Source organism: Papilio machaon, chromosome 5 (genome assembly GCF_912999745.1).
Source record: "Papilio machaon chromosome 5, ilPapMach1.1, whole genome shotgun sequence".
NCBI lineage: Eukaryota > Metazoa > Arthropoda > Insecta > Lepidoptera > Papilionidae > Papilio > Papilio machaon.
Window position 1 is genome coordinate 9,801,696 of NC_059990.1, and position 18,141 is coordinate 9,819,836.

The 18,141-nt window shown below is 34.1% G+C and overlaps 1 protein-coding gene across 13 annotated transcripts in view; it reads left to right on the plus strand.

Moving 5' to 3' along the window:
- Positions 1 to 18,141, plus strand: part of LOC106709599 (probable phospholipid-transporting ATPase IA) — a 43,608-nt gene that overhangs the window by 2,109 nt on the left and 23,358 nt on the right. For 12 of the 13 annotated variants that reach the window (XM_014501430.2, XM_014501436.2, XM_014501429.2 and 9 more), the window contains exon 2: positions 1,551 to 1,661. In XM_014501430.2, coding sequence (XP_014356916.2) covers positions 1,551 to 1,661 — 111 coding nt within the window. Of the gene's footprint in view, positions 1 to 1,550; positions 1,662 to 17,331; positions 17,707 to 18,141 lie in introns of those variants that run through there. The other variant, XM_014501432.2, reaches the window with a different exon arrangement.

Genomic DNA, 18,141 nt, shown 5'->3' on the forward strand with positions numbered 1-18,141 from the left:
CTTTCTTATCACCTTTAAAATCGTTATAGTTAATTAGTAAGAATATGGTTTTGAATTATTTTCAACGACATTCGATTAATTTTAAAATAAACTTTCGATATACTTAAAAAAATCGATGTCTTTTTGTAAAGGTCACGTGTGGCAACATTTCATATATTAAATTTAGTATAATACAGTTTAACATTATTTCACTAACATAATTATTTTATCTTTTTCCTCATTCTTTCTCGTTTTGTCGTATACTTTTTTTTTTTGTAAACAAACAAATTGTCTTCGCTATTGTCTTTGCGCAGCGCACGTGCATCCCCGACCATTAGAAGGGTTGGGGCCATAAATCCATCGAGTTCGTTATCGCATTCTCTGTGCGGCTGTCCATTTGATCCTTTGTTCATATTTTTGTTATTTTTAAAATTATTTTTCGTTGACTATGAAGAAGCCCCAAAAAAACAAACGACGGTAATAAACACCTAAATCCCTTTTGTTTTTGAGGAACGTTTATTGCGTGCACATTTCGTCTTTCGAATTTTTAAATTTATTTTTCATTGTTTGTTTCTTATCTACGCAATGACAAAAAAATCCTATTTGTACGCTTTTTCAAATGAACCATAAACTATTTTTTTTATATTTTTTGTTGTCTTTAAACTCCAACATTAAAATAAACATTTTTGTCTGCAACAAAGTTTAGTTGTATTTTAGGTACGACGTTGAAGAGTAATCTCGATTATTTTTATTGCAATTCAACGCAGAGTTTATTTTATTTATCTCTTTTAATAGATTTTGCGTCTCACGTATAACAATTATTGTATTAAGAGCAAAGTGTTTTCGAACCTTATGTTGATTTTATAACAAAGTCTTTTTCTAAAAAAAGAGATGTTAAATAAATGAAAACCAGTTTTAATGTGAATAAAATGTAATAAAGACTTTTCGAGATATTTGTGTAAATGTGAAATAATTATTAAACTTTGAAGGTGTTTAGCGCCTAAACTTCGCAATATTTGATAGAGGTAAGTTTGTTTAAATCGTCACTATTTTCTAACAAGGATTCTGTGGTACTCTTTTGATCACGTCTATCCCGGCCGCTCGGTGTATTGTATAACATGCATCACACTCGCTCGTTCTCGTTCTCTCTCGTTCTCGTTCACCATTCGACTCGCCGACGGTCGCCGAACATAGCCGAACTTACGAATGTAGCCTGATGCATAATTTAAATAAAATGACAACACGTCAATAAGTGTCTATTGTAACAATTAACGGACTAAATTAACGGAAGTAGAATTTAACGGAAGTTAACAAGAGCGTTAACACTTTTTGAATTTAACTTAAAAGTTAATCCGTTAAGGAAAATGTTAACTTCGTTAATTAACGATTAACGGATTAACGAGTTAATGCCCACCTTTGGTTACGAGATTACTAACATAAAGACGTTTAGATATATAAAAAGGTATTAAGATTTTCCAAACCTTTGTTAAAGCATTTCTATTTACAATTTACTTGGTAAACTTGATTACTTATAGCGTTGAGTTGAGTGCTTTAATAATATTTATTTGCAGATATCGAGTTGTCGAACATTAACTACCCCGTGCAGCGGGCGTCGTATAAACAACGTGGCAGGCTTGGACTCCGTTACCTTTGGTATCACGCGAAAAAATGGCGCCGGATGGGTAAGTACATATTTTGAACTAAATTAAGAATATCCTTAAAGTTTTATTGAGTTATATTTTGTTTTCATTTCTCCATATTATGTACAGAATTGGCTAAACTACTCGTATAACAAAACAATACAACATACGCAAAACTTATCACAAAATTTTACAAGTGTTTCACGTATCCTTGAATAAGTAACAAAAGAAACGGTTTACTGTACAAAACATGAAATATGTTTGTATAATTAAAATTCTTTTGATTAAAGTCATCAATCAAATGTTGCGAGTTCTTTCGAATTGTCCGGAGTGATTTCATTACGCCTACCATCATAAATAAAGTGACTGCGCCCAGTCCGGTAGAACATGATGCGGCCATTTCATTATCATTGCAAAGAAAAGAAAAATACCTAAGTAAGATTGTAATTTCACACATTTCATTGAACTCTTCTGACTATCGCTCACTCATATATATGTATTAACCAATCAATTAAAAGATCAACTTACAAAACAACATTATTTACGCTCGAAATTATATTAATACTAGTTGTCGCTCGTGACTCCATCTGCGCGGAATTAAAAATATACTTAGTAATTAGCCTATGTGTTATTTCAGACTATGTTCTACATCAGTGCCAAATTTCATCAAGATCAGTTGAGCCGTTCCTAAGATACCTTATAACTAATCCATCCATGTAAACTTTCTCATTTATAATATTAGTAAGATTACATTATTATTTTCATTACCATTGAAATGATTGCGACATTCAGGTGTGGCTTAAGGCTTACCCTTGTCCTCGTATAAAGCACAAACACGGCAGGTCGGTAGGCTGTCGTGCGTGTCTGCGCCCGTAGCGCTATGGTCCATCACTTAGTGCTTGGCGCTCGCACGCAAAGTATGTGGTTAATTTTAACACCACTCAGCGTTATTACACTTGACCTACACAACCTTTAACAATCCATTATAATGTATAACCTATATTTATAAAATGGTTGGCTTTTTATGTTTAATGTCACTCAAAAGTTATTATTGTAGCATTTTAACGTGAAACTCATGTCATAAAAAATACAGTTATAGTGACGTATTTGAGATTATTTAAATATTATATAAGCGGAATTATTTTAAGTAATTGCAGTCATTTAACATTAATTTGTTCATGGAAACCACACCTTTGAAGTTCATGATATTATGAATTTTGCCTAAAATCTTTTTTGATTAATTACTGTAGGAATATGATTTGGGTGTGAATTACGATGAGTCATTAAACGTATATATTTATTGAAAATGTGTTATACTAGCTATCGCCGGCGACTCCGTCCGCGCAGATTTAAAATAAAATAGCCTATGTGTTCATTAAAACTATGTTCTACGTTTGTGACAAATTTTATCAAGATCTGTTGAGCCGTTCTGGAGATACCTTCAAACAAACATCCATCTAAACGTAGGCATTTGTAATATTAAGTCATGCATAAAAAGCTGTCTAATATAGACGAATTATGTTTAAGTTTTGTATCACCAAATGCACTTGAATATTTGTGTAGCTGGTTCAATCTAAACTGGAATTATTTAAAGTTTAACTTCGCTAACCAAAATATGTGTGAGAAAATTGAAAAAATAACAAACCCTGTTTACAAAATTGGATTTGCTACACAAAGCGGGGACAAAAAAAGCGAGTTTGTGGTATGTTTGGCTTTTATAATTTTTGTAACTACACAGTTATTATAAAATGAACTTTATCATTTGTGGTTAGGGTCCATTTAACTATGATGAGCGCTGTAAGGGTAGCTAAAACGTATCTCGTATTCAGTGTAAGTTCACAGCCGCGTGATCTATAAAAACATAATTGGTGAATGTATGCTGTGCGATAATTGGCTTAAAAATATTATTATGTGCTTAGCAAAATTTATTGCAAACATAGTAAAACATTAGTGCCTATATCATTAGCCGTAGAGGTTACGTGAGGAGTTCACACGTAGATATTTATTTTTCTATAGTATTTAAATTATTATTTCAATTGTCAGTAACTTTACGACAAACTTATTAGAGATCAAACATGACAGATGTCGTTGTAATGTCTTATACGCTTTCACATATGCTGCATATTACCGTACTATATTTAAGCTAACGATATCTTTATTTACGCTACGTAAACAGTTTATGTGATCCATCTAACACGAGATTCATCGTATAGAGCCGGCCGTTACTGTTGGCGCGATGCCAGCGACACTAGGCACCGTCGGCCGTTTTCTTAAACTTATCATCAAAGTTTTGCTTTACAGTAAAGTTTTTAGTACATTAGTATAGCTTGCGGTTCGTTAATTTTCATTTATTCTTTTCCTTTTTTTTGTAAACTGCTGTTCCGTTAAAGAGTCTAGAAAGTTCAGCTAATAATCAGCTATAAATCCTGTAATAATAGATAAATCGTTAGCCTGTAGTAGGCGTAAGAATTACTTAATTTTTGCAGAAAAATTATTATCTTTTGAAAAAAGTAGATTGCATTGTACACTGCTATTGATAGTCAAGTATATAGGTATATGTAAATAATTATGAATAAAATTACTAGTATTAAAGTACTGATGGAATTGGTTGCCTACATTACACCTTTGGCGATTGAACAAAATGTTCACCAGTAGTTTAGCTGTAAGTTATTTATAAAAAATTATAATTACTAAAATATCTACTCATATTCTTATTGTAATGTTATAAAGAGAAAAAATCGTTTTTTTTTTGTCTGCATTAAATTGGCTCCGAAACTACTGAACCGTTGTGAAGTTACACTATCCCCAGGTGACATAGACTACATTTTTTTAATTCCGCGCGGACGAAGTCGCGAGAAACTGCTAGTGCGGTATGGACGTATACAAAATTCAATGATTTTTAATTAGCGTTTATGATACATAAAATTGCATAATTAAATAAAATATCCCGTGATAATGGTAAAGCCTTGAGGCTACACTCATTCATTATGTACTGGCATATCGATCAGTTGCTAGTTAAAGCTAAGTTGAGTGCTTAATCCTAAATTAGGTAAATTGCAGGCTTTGTTGTCGATAATGTCACTTGCTTATCGTGGGTTTTTTCGACCAAAATCTCTGTATAAAACATATCCTCATCCCAGTCAGTATCTTTGAAAACACGGAGGTTTTGTTTGGTTTGGTTTCAGAAACCCATGGTTAGTGTTGTCTCGAGGTGTTTAGTCTTAATTATTTGTTCATGTTAATGAGTGGTTATATACTTTTATACTTCCGATATTTAAAGTGTAAATGTGTAAATTTAACATTTCTTGTAACAAGTTACTTTTACAAATATAAATCTCGTTTTATAACATGTAAATAGTTCGTCCTATTATGTTAACAAAGTATTTAATTTATTACAAGTACGTCTAAAAATCGAAGCATCAAAGCTAGATCGCTTTATTGAATGAGTAAAGATTTAAACGTAGAGGGTGCGTCCGGAAGCGGGCGCGGTCGGCGGCTCGTATCCGGTGCGGCTGCCGAAATGTCAGCCGTCTTCCGCTAGACGTCGCCACTTTGCCAGTCATCACGAATTACAGGTCTCTCACTTTATCACCACAACAATGAACTAAAGTAACAATACAGAAAACTATTAAAAAAATAAACTAAACATTCACTTACTAATTTAAATGTCTACTGAAATATAAAATATGTATTTAACATATTACGACAGTAAACAGAAGGCAAAGGAAAGAGGTGCGCTGTTATCCAACCACTGCTTAAGAAGTTCTAAGTAACAATTCTCGTAGCTTGACCTCGTAGCATTTGTAGATGCTTTATAAATGAAATCAAAACAATTTTTCCACAACACAATTCCGCAAGTAGTATTCTATACATCTATTGTGTTGTAGAAGCCGCCCCTTATTTTATTTTTTCAAATGTCAGTAAATATCGAGGTCGTCAGCGGCGGGAGTGAGGCTTTTGACTAAATAGGTAGGTGTAGGTATACAGCACAATTGGAAATGCCAGTTGATGCTTTCGCAGAAAACGTCACATAAACACAAAATGTTCGCGGTAATGGTCCATTCGTTTCTATCCTACCTATTTAACGGCAGGCTTTATATGTACCGTTAAAGGCTAACTTTTCGTCGTATAAAAAAAAAGGTATTTATTTCAAGTAAATCTTTACAATTAAGTTGCCGGGGCTAAAATTAAGTTTAATGATTTAGTTTAATGAATTAGGCTAGGTTTCATTTTACTTCATCTTCATTAAATTTAATTTTCATTTCATATCAATAAAAATAATCTACTGAAGACTTGGCTGTTTGGACATTGGCAAGTTCCCTTTGCCTACCCAGAATGGGCGAAGAAAACAAAAAAAAAATCTCTGTTTGTATTCTTTTACGGTTGGCGCCATTTTCCAAACATTTTAGTTAGTTGAGTTTATTGTGTTTTATTATTCTATTAAATTGCATCATTTTTTCGCAACTGTATCAAAAAATAGTTGTTTAGTACACGTGCGGAACTGTCATTTCAACTTGTTCCAACTGTCAACTTGTAGACATTTGTCAGAACTCTTTGCAATGACAGGCTTTCCGCACTCGTAATGAAATCTATATATATAAAAGAAAGTTGTGTTAGTTACACCATTTATAACTCAAGAACGGCTGAATCGATTTGACTGAAAATTGGTGGGCAGGTAGCTTAGAACCAGGAAAAGGACATAGGACATTTTTACCCCGTTTTCTATTTTTTATTCCGCGCGGACGGAGTCGCGGGTAAAAGCTAGTATACTATAATGCATTATAACTCGTAATGAATATACTTGTCTCTAATACTAATGTGTTATAGAATGTATAGTCAAATTACTATTTTAAACAAGTGTCGCCACAATAAGTGTAAAATTAGTATGTATAATTTTGATATGGTTAACTGTTAACGATTAACTTTAACTTGCGTTAAAATTTCGAGAATTTAACGCTTTAACGATTAACGAAGTTAATTTTTTAATTAACGAATTAACGATTAACGAAGTTAACTTTTCGATTAACTGTGCCCACCTGTGCCAAAAAGTAATAGTAGTTTTCGTAAGTTTTCGTCGTATAACAATTTATTTCTCATGTTTCCTAGTACAAAATTGATTTTCAAAGCAAAAACTAGTGTTATATTCGTTTTCAGACACTATTGGTGTTTAAATTAGGCTAATTTTGTTGTAATTAAAGTAAATAAAAGGTTCACCTTAATTATAGCTATTGCACGATGCCAGAAGTGAATAATATCAGTAATAGCACATGGCCGCTAAATAAATAGGGCTATTAAAACTTATTAGTAGTAAGTGTTTTATGACTTCCCATAAAATAATTTAAATGCGAGGTGACGCGTCTCCAGAGGACATCGGCTGTTGCTGTTGGCTTGAAATCTGACGCGCGTCAGATGTGAAGCAATGCGCGGAGTTAAGCGTCTAAAAACGTTCTCTGCGACAACACAATTAGATTACTGTGACTGTTTGCTCAATTACGTTATTGTTCAGAATTTAAGATGAACGACGGAACGTTTAAATTATATAGTCAAAACGGGTAAGCATATTATTATGGATATTTCTTGTTTGTGTCATAGCGAGACTGTTGATAGAACAATTTATATCATCATCGACCTTTGTCTGTCCACTGCTTGTCTTCACACTTCGAACAATTGAGAATCGCAAAACCCACTTTTTTAACAAAAGAAAACTAAAAGAAAACTCTCTGTTTTACAAAAAAGTATTATCCCTTCACTTGATATGCATGACCAGACCCACATTCGTTTGAATTTGACATCCGACATTATTTGTTCTGACACACAAAATGGAAACAAGGGTTGTCATAGCGAAGTGCAATCTATTATATTAGATATATTTTATATTCTTATATCTGTACCTATTCTAGAAAAAAACTTTACTTCAATTAGCATTCAGCTCAAATTCCACATTATTATACTTATTTTCGTACTAATTTTGGTTCTTCCGACCATAACTATAGCATCTGCTATTAATAATATTGCTTGTTATTATTATGAGATTAAAAGAATTCACCACAATTTATGACGACAGCTGCATTCAGTTATAGAATAAAATAAATCGATTACAAATTCTTTCTTCAATATATAAGACCTTGGATACAGAAAAATAGCAGCTGTTCTTACGCTTCCGCAAACCGCAAGTAAACATTACTGAGCCAGAAAATCGTTACGAAGTCTTAATACTGACTAAACTTTATAACTGCAATTGTATTGTAGTTTAAAAGCTTAACTTACATAAGTAATCGCTGCTTAAGTTAACCAGTTATGTATTAAGCAGTTTAGAATCTTCGAGCACCACTAACTCCACGTACAATACGGAGCGTTCAATTTTAAATATTAACTGGTAAGTTTTATTACGGAATTGACAATGTTCTTATTTTTTGGAATCAATAAACTAATATTTTGGCAATAAAATATTTTGAGGAAATAAGGCTTTGGCTTTAAGTCAATGTTAGGAATATCGGCAGTTAACGTTAACCATATAAATTTTATATTTTTTTTCAATGTCGATTAAATAAATTTGCGATAATATAAATCTTCCCTATTTGTTATCAAGAGGACATTAAAGTATCGATGATTGTCCAAAATCTCGAAAAGTTTACTAAAGACAATGAAAAACTTCGTGCATAGCAAAGTTGTAGCTAGCCGGCAAGTACGTGAGGGCGGGCGGGTCGGCGCGGTGTGAAGGCGGGCGGCGGCCGGCAGTGTGTCCGCGCCCCCGCCCGCGCCGGCCGTGCCGCCCGCCCTGCTGCCGAGCCGTGCCACACCGCGCGATAACTTCACGACAATTCACAAAAGCTATCAATTATTTAGTCAACAAACACTTAAAAATCTTATTTGTATACCACTTGTACATTTAACGTCAGTTTTTAACTTACAAAAAGTAAAACATTTTGGCTTTTCTATTTGTTATTATTGTTTACAGTATTTATCAAAATTTCGAACAAACATTTTACAAACGTAGATGTTTTAAATAAAAGATTTAAATATTACAAAATTTATTGATTATAAGAATATCATCACATATTAATTGTAAGTATGAGTAAAACATTTTATTAATTAATAAATTTTTAAAACCCATTTGGTAATTTCAGTACGAATATTAAGATATGATATCCGAAAAAGTTTGTACCGTAAAATAATACTCTGCAATACGACACGCGGCACATGTTTTTGAGATCTCGGTCAGTACATGTACAGTGTATGCATTTTACTGTCTTGAGTTACAAAAACAATGAACAAAGGCTTGTTATCTTGTAACATGTTATCTAAAGAGTTATGATATTTACAAACAAATTAAGCACAGTTGCTGATGTACCGTCCGTATCAATCACGTGAAACTCGGAAGGGGAGGACGCGGATAAAAAAATCACGAATTATCACAATTTTTGAAATCCCGGTAAGTCGTCTGCCTTAGCACATGAGGGGTTTAAAAAAGCGTCTCGTAATTAAAGAACGACAGCTAAGATATTACAGCTTTTTTGTTGCCTCAATGTGTTGATGATGTGTTATTTTGCTATAAGTTAATAATCTATAATAATAATATAAGAAAAAACAGTTAATTTAAATGACAAACAAACATATTGTACAGTTATTGAACACTTGAGAGCACGAAGCTCTGAAGCGCTCAACGACCGTACTGAGCAATAACAACACCCGTTGAAACTCCGCGCTGGCCGACGCCGACGCGGAATCCTCCTCGCCTCGATGAATATATTGGAAGCTCGGGACCGCTCGCTTTTGTGCTGAACTGTTTGTTTAACTACCGCTGTAGGCTTTAAATGATGAATGATTTTGATTGTTAGAGCACGCATCTTCTATTGCAAATACTCTTACAAAACACAGTCTTGTCTAATATCTGTCATGTTAGTTACTCAATTAACTAAGAGGTTCATATGATGTTTGCTGTAAAAATGTAACATATTTTTCTTTTTTTTTATAATTTGATACAACAGCTCAAATAGAGCGTTTTCTCAGTTGCGAAATTGCTATTCACAAAGTACACAAAGCTTACGGCCGACGAAACACGCATTAAAGCTTAATTGAATTCGTTGTTCTTAAGTACACATTTACAACGAGCCTTACAGGGTAATAAAAAACAGCTTTGGACTTTTTTCTACGTTAACTACCTTACATGATACATATAAAAGGAGACTACTTAATAAAAGTCACCGCAAGTGCTTTTAGGGCTTATAAGGTATCGTATAATCTCTTAAAGCAGTTGCTGTATAAAATTAATGAAAGACAAACATATCCTATTGTTATTTACGTTTTCAGTAGGTTTTAATAAAAACAGTCTCGTGACATAAGTAACTATAGAGAAAATTAAAAAAAAAACGCTATTAAGGAAATTAGAATAAAAACTCTTAACAATACTAAATAGTGCATAGGTGCGTGAAGGCGGCAGAGTGTTTCCGCGTCAGGGCGGCCGCGTGCCGCGTGCCGCGTACCGCGCGTCAGGGTGACAGACTACAGAGCTTCAGTGGCAGTATGTGGCAGTGTGTCCGCGCCGTAGCCCGCATCGCGCGCGTCACCGCCCGCCCAAAGCTCGCCCGTCCGCTGGAACACATTACGCGAAAACTTTTGCAGTTTATTTAAAAGCTTAAAAATCTGTGTAACAACTCTACGTTATTAACTTGATATTAATACTTTTATGATTAATAGTTAGCTCCAATTCTGCAATTGCTTGTTGTTTAGATCTTGATAAATCTTTGAAATAATATCAAACCAAAAAATACTAGTCGACTTGAGATATTTTGTAGATTCACTTATGTATTCTATATTGCAGACGTAGAGATGAACGGAAAGTTAATTGCTATCCCTTTGATGTCGCAAAAGCTTACCCTTGCTTAAATTAAAATGGTAAAGATCTTCCTAAGCTGGTTTTATATATTTATATAAAATTTATTTATTACGAATTACCCTACTAACAGAATCAATTAAATTATAAAACTTTATAATAGTTAATTATAAATCTTAAAATTCTTTGCTAGAAAAAAAACAAGTTTTATCTCCAAACATCTTAATTAAGGCAGACGAAGAGGTCAATTAAAATTTCAAGCACGTGCTGAAGAATAAAATACTGTCTAGTTTTTTTTTTTTTGGTACAGTCGTCGAGTTGAAAGTTGTAACGTTCTCTACAGGTTGTAATTATAGCAGGACAGTGAAAACACAATAGAATTAATAAGACCTTTAAGCTTAGTAAATTCACTGTTGAAAGTGACGCTGACAGGTGACAGATTAAGATTGTGTGGCCCTTTATTCTAAGCTTAAGACAGGTTAAGAGCATTTTTTTTATATCAGCGTTTATTTTACTTAATAACATTTTGGTACTTAATACATAGATCTTTACGTTGATAAAACTTAATGTGTTTAGGTGATCTTCCAGATACTCGTATCTGCCGCATTTAGAAAGTGTTATCATTACACTAAGCCACTAACATGTTTTTGCGAGTTGCATGTTTACATGTCAATTGACTCGATAACTTCTTGGCTTTATATCTCCAGCTTACTGTTTAGAAATGTAAAAATGGCTTGCCTGTTGATTGTAATTTTTGCACACTAAATCAATACTTAATTAATGTGAACACGTACATAAGAGAAATAAGAAAGGAAAGATTTTATTTCAAGCCAAGAACAATTACACGAACAAATACTTTTACAAAACTTTGTTTGAATTCTTAGCCCCGAGCTAGGTACCTACTCGTACATTGTAACTATGTTACGGTGACCGAGGAATTCGCCTACATAATTAATTTACAAAATACTCTTTTCTTTAATTCCCTTTTGGTATTTATTTTCAGGTATTGCGTCATTGTTTTTACATTTCAAGTAGTTATTATGATGGAAATCGGTATAAGAAAGTTGAATTAATTCCAGGCTTCAAGTTCAATTATTTTCAACCATTTTGTTTACAATATACGACTTTTTGATAATCCTCTGATATTTTATCCATTGATCTTAGTTGAAGTTTTTATAAGATGTTTTTACAAAATTTAACTGTGTAAAACAACATTGAATATCAATAGAAATATGCGGGTTACAATAAAAACTAAATATTGACTTAAACGTGGTAACGTTCGGGAGTTCGGGAGTTCGGGAGCTCGGGCGTCGGAAGAAACAATAACAAAACTTTAAGTAAACAAACCATAGAACAATATCAGTATATTTCATAAAACGTTTAAATTAATAGAATTTGTTAAAACTTTGTTTTCAAATAAAATTTATATTATACAAATACAAATATAATTATTTCAATTCACGAAATAATCTAAATCACAGTTCACAGGATTCGTTCGTAATTCAATACGCGACCAATAAAGTATTGGTTTTCCCAATTTATTTTTTCAATTTATTTATTAATTTCAGTTTTTTGTCTACCTTTGTATTAATATTACATTTTCGTACAAACATCTCAGTCGTGAATTAAAACGTGACTCTTTCCTCAAACAAATTGACTTGTTCATTTCAATTATCAAGTTTATAAGAAACATAATAAAAGAGCAATTTCTTCATATTGTCCTCACATTCGACTTCAAAAAACATAGATAACAAAATATATTTTTGTATTGTTTCAGGAATAGTAATCTACAGTTAGAAATGTATGTATGAATAAAAAATAAGAGCGAGAAATATCTTAGGATTACACAAAAATGAATCTTAAGACGTAGTAACAAGAGCAGTTTTATTTCATTACTACCTAACTGTCATCTTTATTTTTCTTTTCCACCTGGACAAAGTAATCAATTAGTTTCTCTCGTTCGAAGTCCCCGAGGATAGTTCTTTATTGTACCAATCGTCAACTTTAACTCGCTTTTAACTTTTATATACAAAGCACTTTGCCAATATTTATAAAGATTTGACACTAATCATTACAGACTGCCACAGGCTACTACGACACGGGAACTTAACATGTATAAGAACTACTTGTGGTAATATTATGAAATCAAAATTGATATTTACATTAATAACATGATGAATATACGAGCACGGTACCTGACATATCGTGGGTGGGCATTGTCGAATCACGATGACAATAACTTTAAACCTACGGTTTCGGACATATGGCGTAGGCGTTCAGTGGTAGACGCCTGGAAAAACAACATCGGTTGCACTAATTGACCGGCTTGCCCAGTGCGATACCACGACCAAACAGAAGACAGGCGTCAAGTGTTGAATTCCGCGTTTCGTCTGATGAGTGTGGTGCTAGAGACCTAATTTTAGTAGGTCTATCACTTCCCGGCCTGTTCTTATACGGAAAGGATAGAAAGGGGCAGTGGATACGCATAGGAAAGGGGTATATCTTTATGTGCATCTCTTTCTCCGTCGATTAAAGGTAGGCAACGCTTCTACAATTCTGGATGTCTATGGACCACGGTTGTTTCGTTATTTCGACGAATAAGGTGGCCGCTTCCCCGTTTGCCACCTTATGATATAAAAAAGGCGTGGACATTTTTATTTTACTAAGAACCACAACTAGAAACCAAAAAATAGATAGTAATATAACTCTCAGCTAAATGGAAATATGATTTTTTTTATTCAGATATCATGCACGCAAACGGCCAAATTCTGTGGCATCATTAATTTTATTTACTGTTCTGAGGCCATCCTCGTCGCGCCCACCTCGTGCAGGGCGACATAAAAGCCGTGCTTTAATTTGGTATATGTCGTGATGACGTCACACACGTGGTGTCCCAGTTACCGCCGCGCCCAGCGCCCAGCGCCGCGCCCTGATGGCCCGCAGTGGCGCGGCCTATTCTCGGGAACATTATCAAGCGAGCACGATCTTATCTACGTGGGAACGTCTGATATCTTAACTTGGGAACTTACTTAGCATTATGTTTATGGGTTAGTTTAATAATAGTTGGCGGGTTCTATTTTGTAACTTGTAAGGAAACAATGAAACTGACTGTGTTACTCAACAGTACTCCAGATATTACACATTACAATGCAGTTTTTCTTGTGCTTCGCTAAGTTTCGAAGTTTAAGATATGTTAGCAAAAGATAAGCGCTTCTTACATATAGTTTTATCTGTGTCTTAATCCATAGTGTATTTTGATAGATTTTTATGTAAACGATTGATTACTTCTTTAGGTAATGGTCAACGTTATTTACGTACGAGTAAGTAAATGACGCGATAACCCGTCGTCCCCGGCGCGACTGCGGCTTGCGTTCCCCGGCTGAGACTTGCTATTTCCTAACGTCTCTCAACTCGTCGCGATTGCGTCCACACTACGAGTACATCTACTGATAGTGCCACTCAAACTAATCAGTTTTTTATTACCCGCCGTCAAGGTGTCGCGTATTTTAAATTTGTCTAATATCATCAGTGAAATGTTAAAATAAAACTAAAATTTTAAGTTTTAAATGTTGTGTTTATGAGCAAAAAGTGTTTATAAAAGTGTCAAATGCAATTGCAAGTAAATTGCATAATCTTACATTAACAGTATACATAATGGGACATTACGGTTACATAACTAGAGTTAATTACATTTTTATGTGTTTACCAAAACATTTTATACTTCAAAAATAATATTGTTGTTACACGAAATAATTGTTAAAACCTCACAATTAGTGACCTATTTCATAAACAACAATGATACGTGACTCATGACCGTGATGTCTACAATAATTTCCTGAGATAAACAATTTAATCAAATGCCAGGAGCATTCATACAACCTACCTTTCAAGTAGTATGATATCTGCATATTATCTCTGTTCATTATCATTTTAACTGTAAATGATTTGCCAATTTTATGTGCCAGTGAAGTTAAGTATTTGCCTCTCAGATAATTTGATAGTAAAGTATCATAAAGTCTTAAATAATACATTTTACTAAATTAAGATTGTTTAAAAATCAATTTAGAATTTTTTGTATTAAACCGAAACGAACAATCAAGTTGATTTTTCTTATTAACATTAAGTAGTAATAAACTTAGAATATTGACATTTTAAAGTCCTCGAGATACTTTACATGTTAATGTAAATACTCCGTCTTTGAAAACCTTAAATGTAACATAAATAAAAAAACACTCCACAAAGTTATTTCCCGCGAAATAGAATTTGTTGAGTCACTGCGAAGTTCAAGCAAACTGAAATGGTTATTGTTTGATTAAATAATAATCACCGAGCGATAGTTACGGTGATAAGAAATAGTAGGTTCAGTTCCGATAAGTTCTGAGCAGTGGGCAGTGGTGCGGCGCGCGGCTTCTCGCTCTGTCGGCTTTCAGTTGGTTTGGTACATACAGACAAATTGAATGTTAACGAAGTGCGATCGTTAATTGTCCATTTGTGGTTCAACGCGTTGTGGTTAATTACAATCTGTAGGAATTCTTGTTTCAAATTCACGACTGTTTTCAATACTCTTGGTATTTCATTTTTAATTAAGTACCTTGTTTTTTTAATAAACCAATCAGAATGTAAATAAATTTGTAAAATTTTGCGTTTTGCCAAAAAAAACTTCTCGATTAGAACCTAGAATTATAGCCTTAACCTAGAATTATAACCTTAATGCGGGTCCGATGCGGTGGCTTGATGAATCATCAAAGTGTTTTACACAGACGCATACAATACAACCAACGAGACATCGTTAATCAAGTTAATTAAATAAGCTAAGTCTAAGTGGTCTGACATTCTCATAAAATATCTCGCTATGACGAACCACCACTCGCAAATTGTGAACTTACACATATTTGAGACGCACAAACTCACGCTTACAAGTTTGTTTACAAAACCGTATATGTTTTTATTAAGGACATATTGTAATATTTTTAAATTCGAACTAACCTCGTAAAAAGTCAATATAGGCCACTTTATACACTTTATCATTGATAAATATCGAAATGTGTATGCAATTACACGGGCAATTTGTCACATCGCTTGTAATTCGATATCTGCACGTCGAAACACGTAACGCGTCGGACTGCCGATAGCGGGACAATAATTAAGCGTTACGGGTGATATGTCGCGAGGGTTAACACGCTGTAACGGGCTAATTGCAATTTTTACTGCGTTCCCGCTGGCTGGTTGTCGCACTGAAATAAAAAAGAAAAATTGCAATTATTGGACGATTTGCATACATTCAGAACTTTTTATATTTAACAGTGGTAGCCAGCAACAACAACATCTGTTGCACGAATGGGCTGATTCGACTAGTAAAACACCACAATCACACAGAAGGAGCAATTACGAGTAGGTAGTCAAATTTTAGTCAACCAACCCGCACTTGGCCAGCGTGGTTGACTATAGCCTAGTCAACCCTAACTTAGGGTAGGCTCCGAGCCCCTCGGTGGGGAAGTATAGTGAGATGATGATGAAATTTTAGTCCTCTTCTCCTTTTTGTCCGGAATTGCGAAATCGGACTTGATGGGGGATAGCGCATATAGGAAGAGTAGATATCCTCTTTTTGTACATCTCTTCGGTGTACCAAAGGTACGTAGATCGAATCGACAACTCGTTGGAGATATTTCATGTATTCATAAGTACATTCATTATTCTTGAAAAAAACAAAACTATGTTGTTTTAAAAATGTATCTTATTTGATGTTTAATACCTTTCATAAACTTGTTTTGTAGTAAAGTAGCTCGATCGCCATTTTGTGTCGCAGCCTCTCAGTAGTCAAGTGGTTCTTATATAAAAACGATCATCTTTGCCAAAAAACTGCACTCACTGAAGCGAAAGATCTCGTTTAATGTTAAACATTTAACTGTAATCAGTCATAATATCGTTTGCTTTGATTTAATACTGTGACGCGGTCTCTATTTAATACCTCTATTGTTTGAAATCTACTTATTTAGTTCTAAGTTTATTTCAATTTTCGTTTATTGATTTTAGATAAAGTTTTTTATCTTTGTAAATTATGCGTATTACAATGTTATCCGTTGTATGCTGCAACCACAACAAGCCGATCCCGGGCCGGCGCAGCCTCCGCGCGAGATCGTCGACCTTGACCCCGTGTTCGCATTTCGATAGCTCCCGCACTCCCGCCCCCGCTCCCAGCAAAACCAACGACCCTCTGCATTACACATCTATTTTTGTACATAGATAATATAATAAGCGTCTTACCCCTTAACCGCAGTTTTAAACATTGTTTCTAGGTTTTTAAGATAAATGACAGTATTGAATACAATTTAATCAAATGATGAAGTTAATTACACTCTATAATTAATGCGTGATTTTTATTAATTTCAACATTTTTATTAAATTCAATTTGAAATGTATTTTACGGAAGTACAGTAGAGCGTAACCGCGACAAGTGCGTTGAGTATTTTCTTATCACCGTCACACTATTCAAATATTACTCTATAATTTACAGTCCTTTATCTAACAATAATTAAAATTTCTCATTGACCAAAATGTTTAGCCGCTATAATAAATTAATGTTGAGACAGTTTTAGTCAACAATGTAAAACTGTAAAACCTGTTTAGTCAGAAATATCAAGGATCGAATACAATAACGAAACAATTATGAGTACTTGGAGGTATACGAATAATTTAAGGCGGCTTTTTCGGCCACGCCCTATGTTTGCCTTCAGAAAGTTGTTTAAAAACCATGAAAATTACACGTCTTCTGTCAATGCTTTATTATTTACGCTACGAGTTTCGTTTCTAACAAGTAAATATGTAGTTACACTTTATGTTCGTCATGTTAGGGTTATCACAACTTTATTAACTCTTACAAATTATAGGTTTAAACATTCTCTTAAATATATAAATAAGACAAGATTTAATGAGTGGTGCTAAAAGTGTTCACAAATAAATCTTATACACACAATACAAGTGCAAACAACGGTGTTAGTTATTTAGTGTTCGAGAACTTAACCCCTGCTCAGTTGCATCAATGGATCGGGGTCACTGCTAACTGGTGTTTGGAGACCAAAGTGTACCAAAGGTTTTGTTCGGGTATGGGCGAGCAATGCTGGTAGACTGCGGCAATGGCGTGGCCCGGTGGGGAGGCGGGCGCGGTGGAGCTGCCGCTGCGTCCGGCGCCCGACGACGGGTTCGGTGGGTCTGTGCTGCCCGTCACCACTGTTCTTGATGGACAGACCAGGAATGGTAAGTACACTTCATACAAACACCTACCTTATACAAACTTATTAAAGTTTATATTATTTTCTTTGTGCTACGGCGTAGGCACTTCGTAGCTACTTATACACAACACTACAAACAGATAACACTATAACATATTGTATGATATCATATTAAGTCAGACTGACTTCATTGTGTATATGACATGACTGAACTCCTAAACTGATTTGCATGACGCTGTGCGTTAATTTATGTTGGCCTGGTGTCAGAAGCAAGCTGTATGCATTGACAATACAAATAAATCATTAGAACACTGGATATTATTTATATGAAAAAGTTCATATTAAGTGTTTCTAATAAAAAAAAAATCGTTATCTTTTTTTATATTTTATTTGTAGAATATTTTCTAAACAAAGATACATCAGTGTGTAGCTTAATTTTAACAAAAAGTTTGTATTAAAC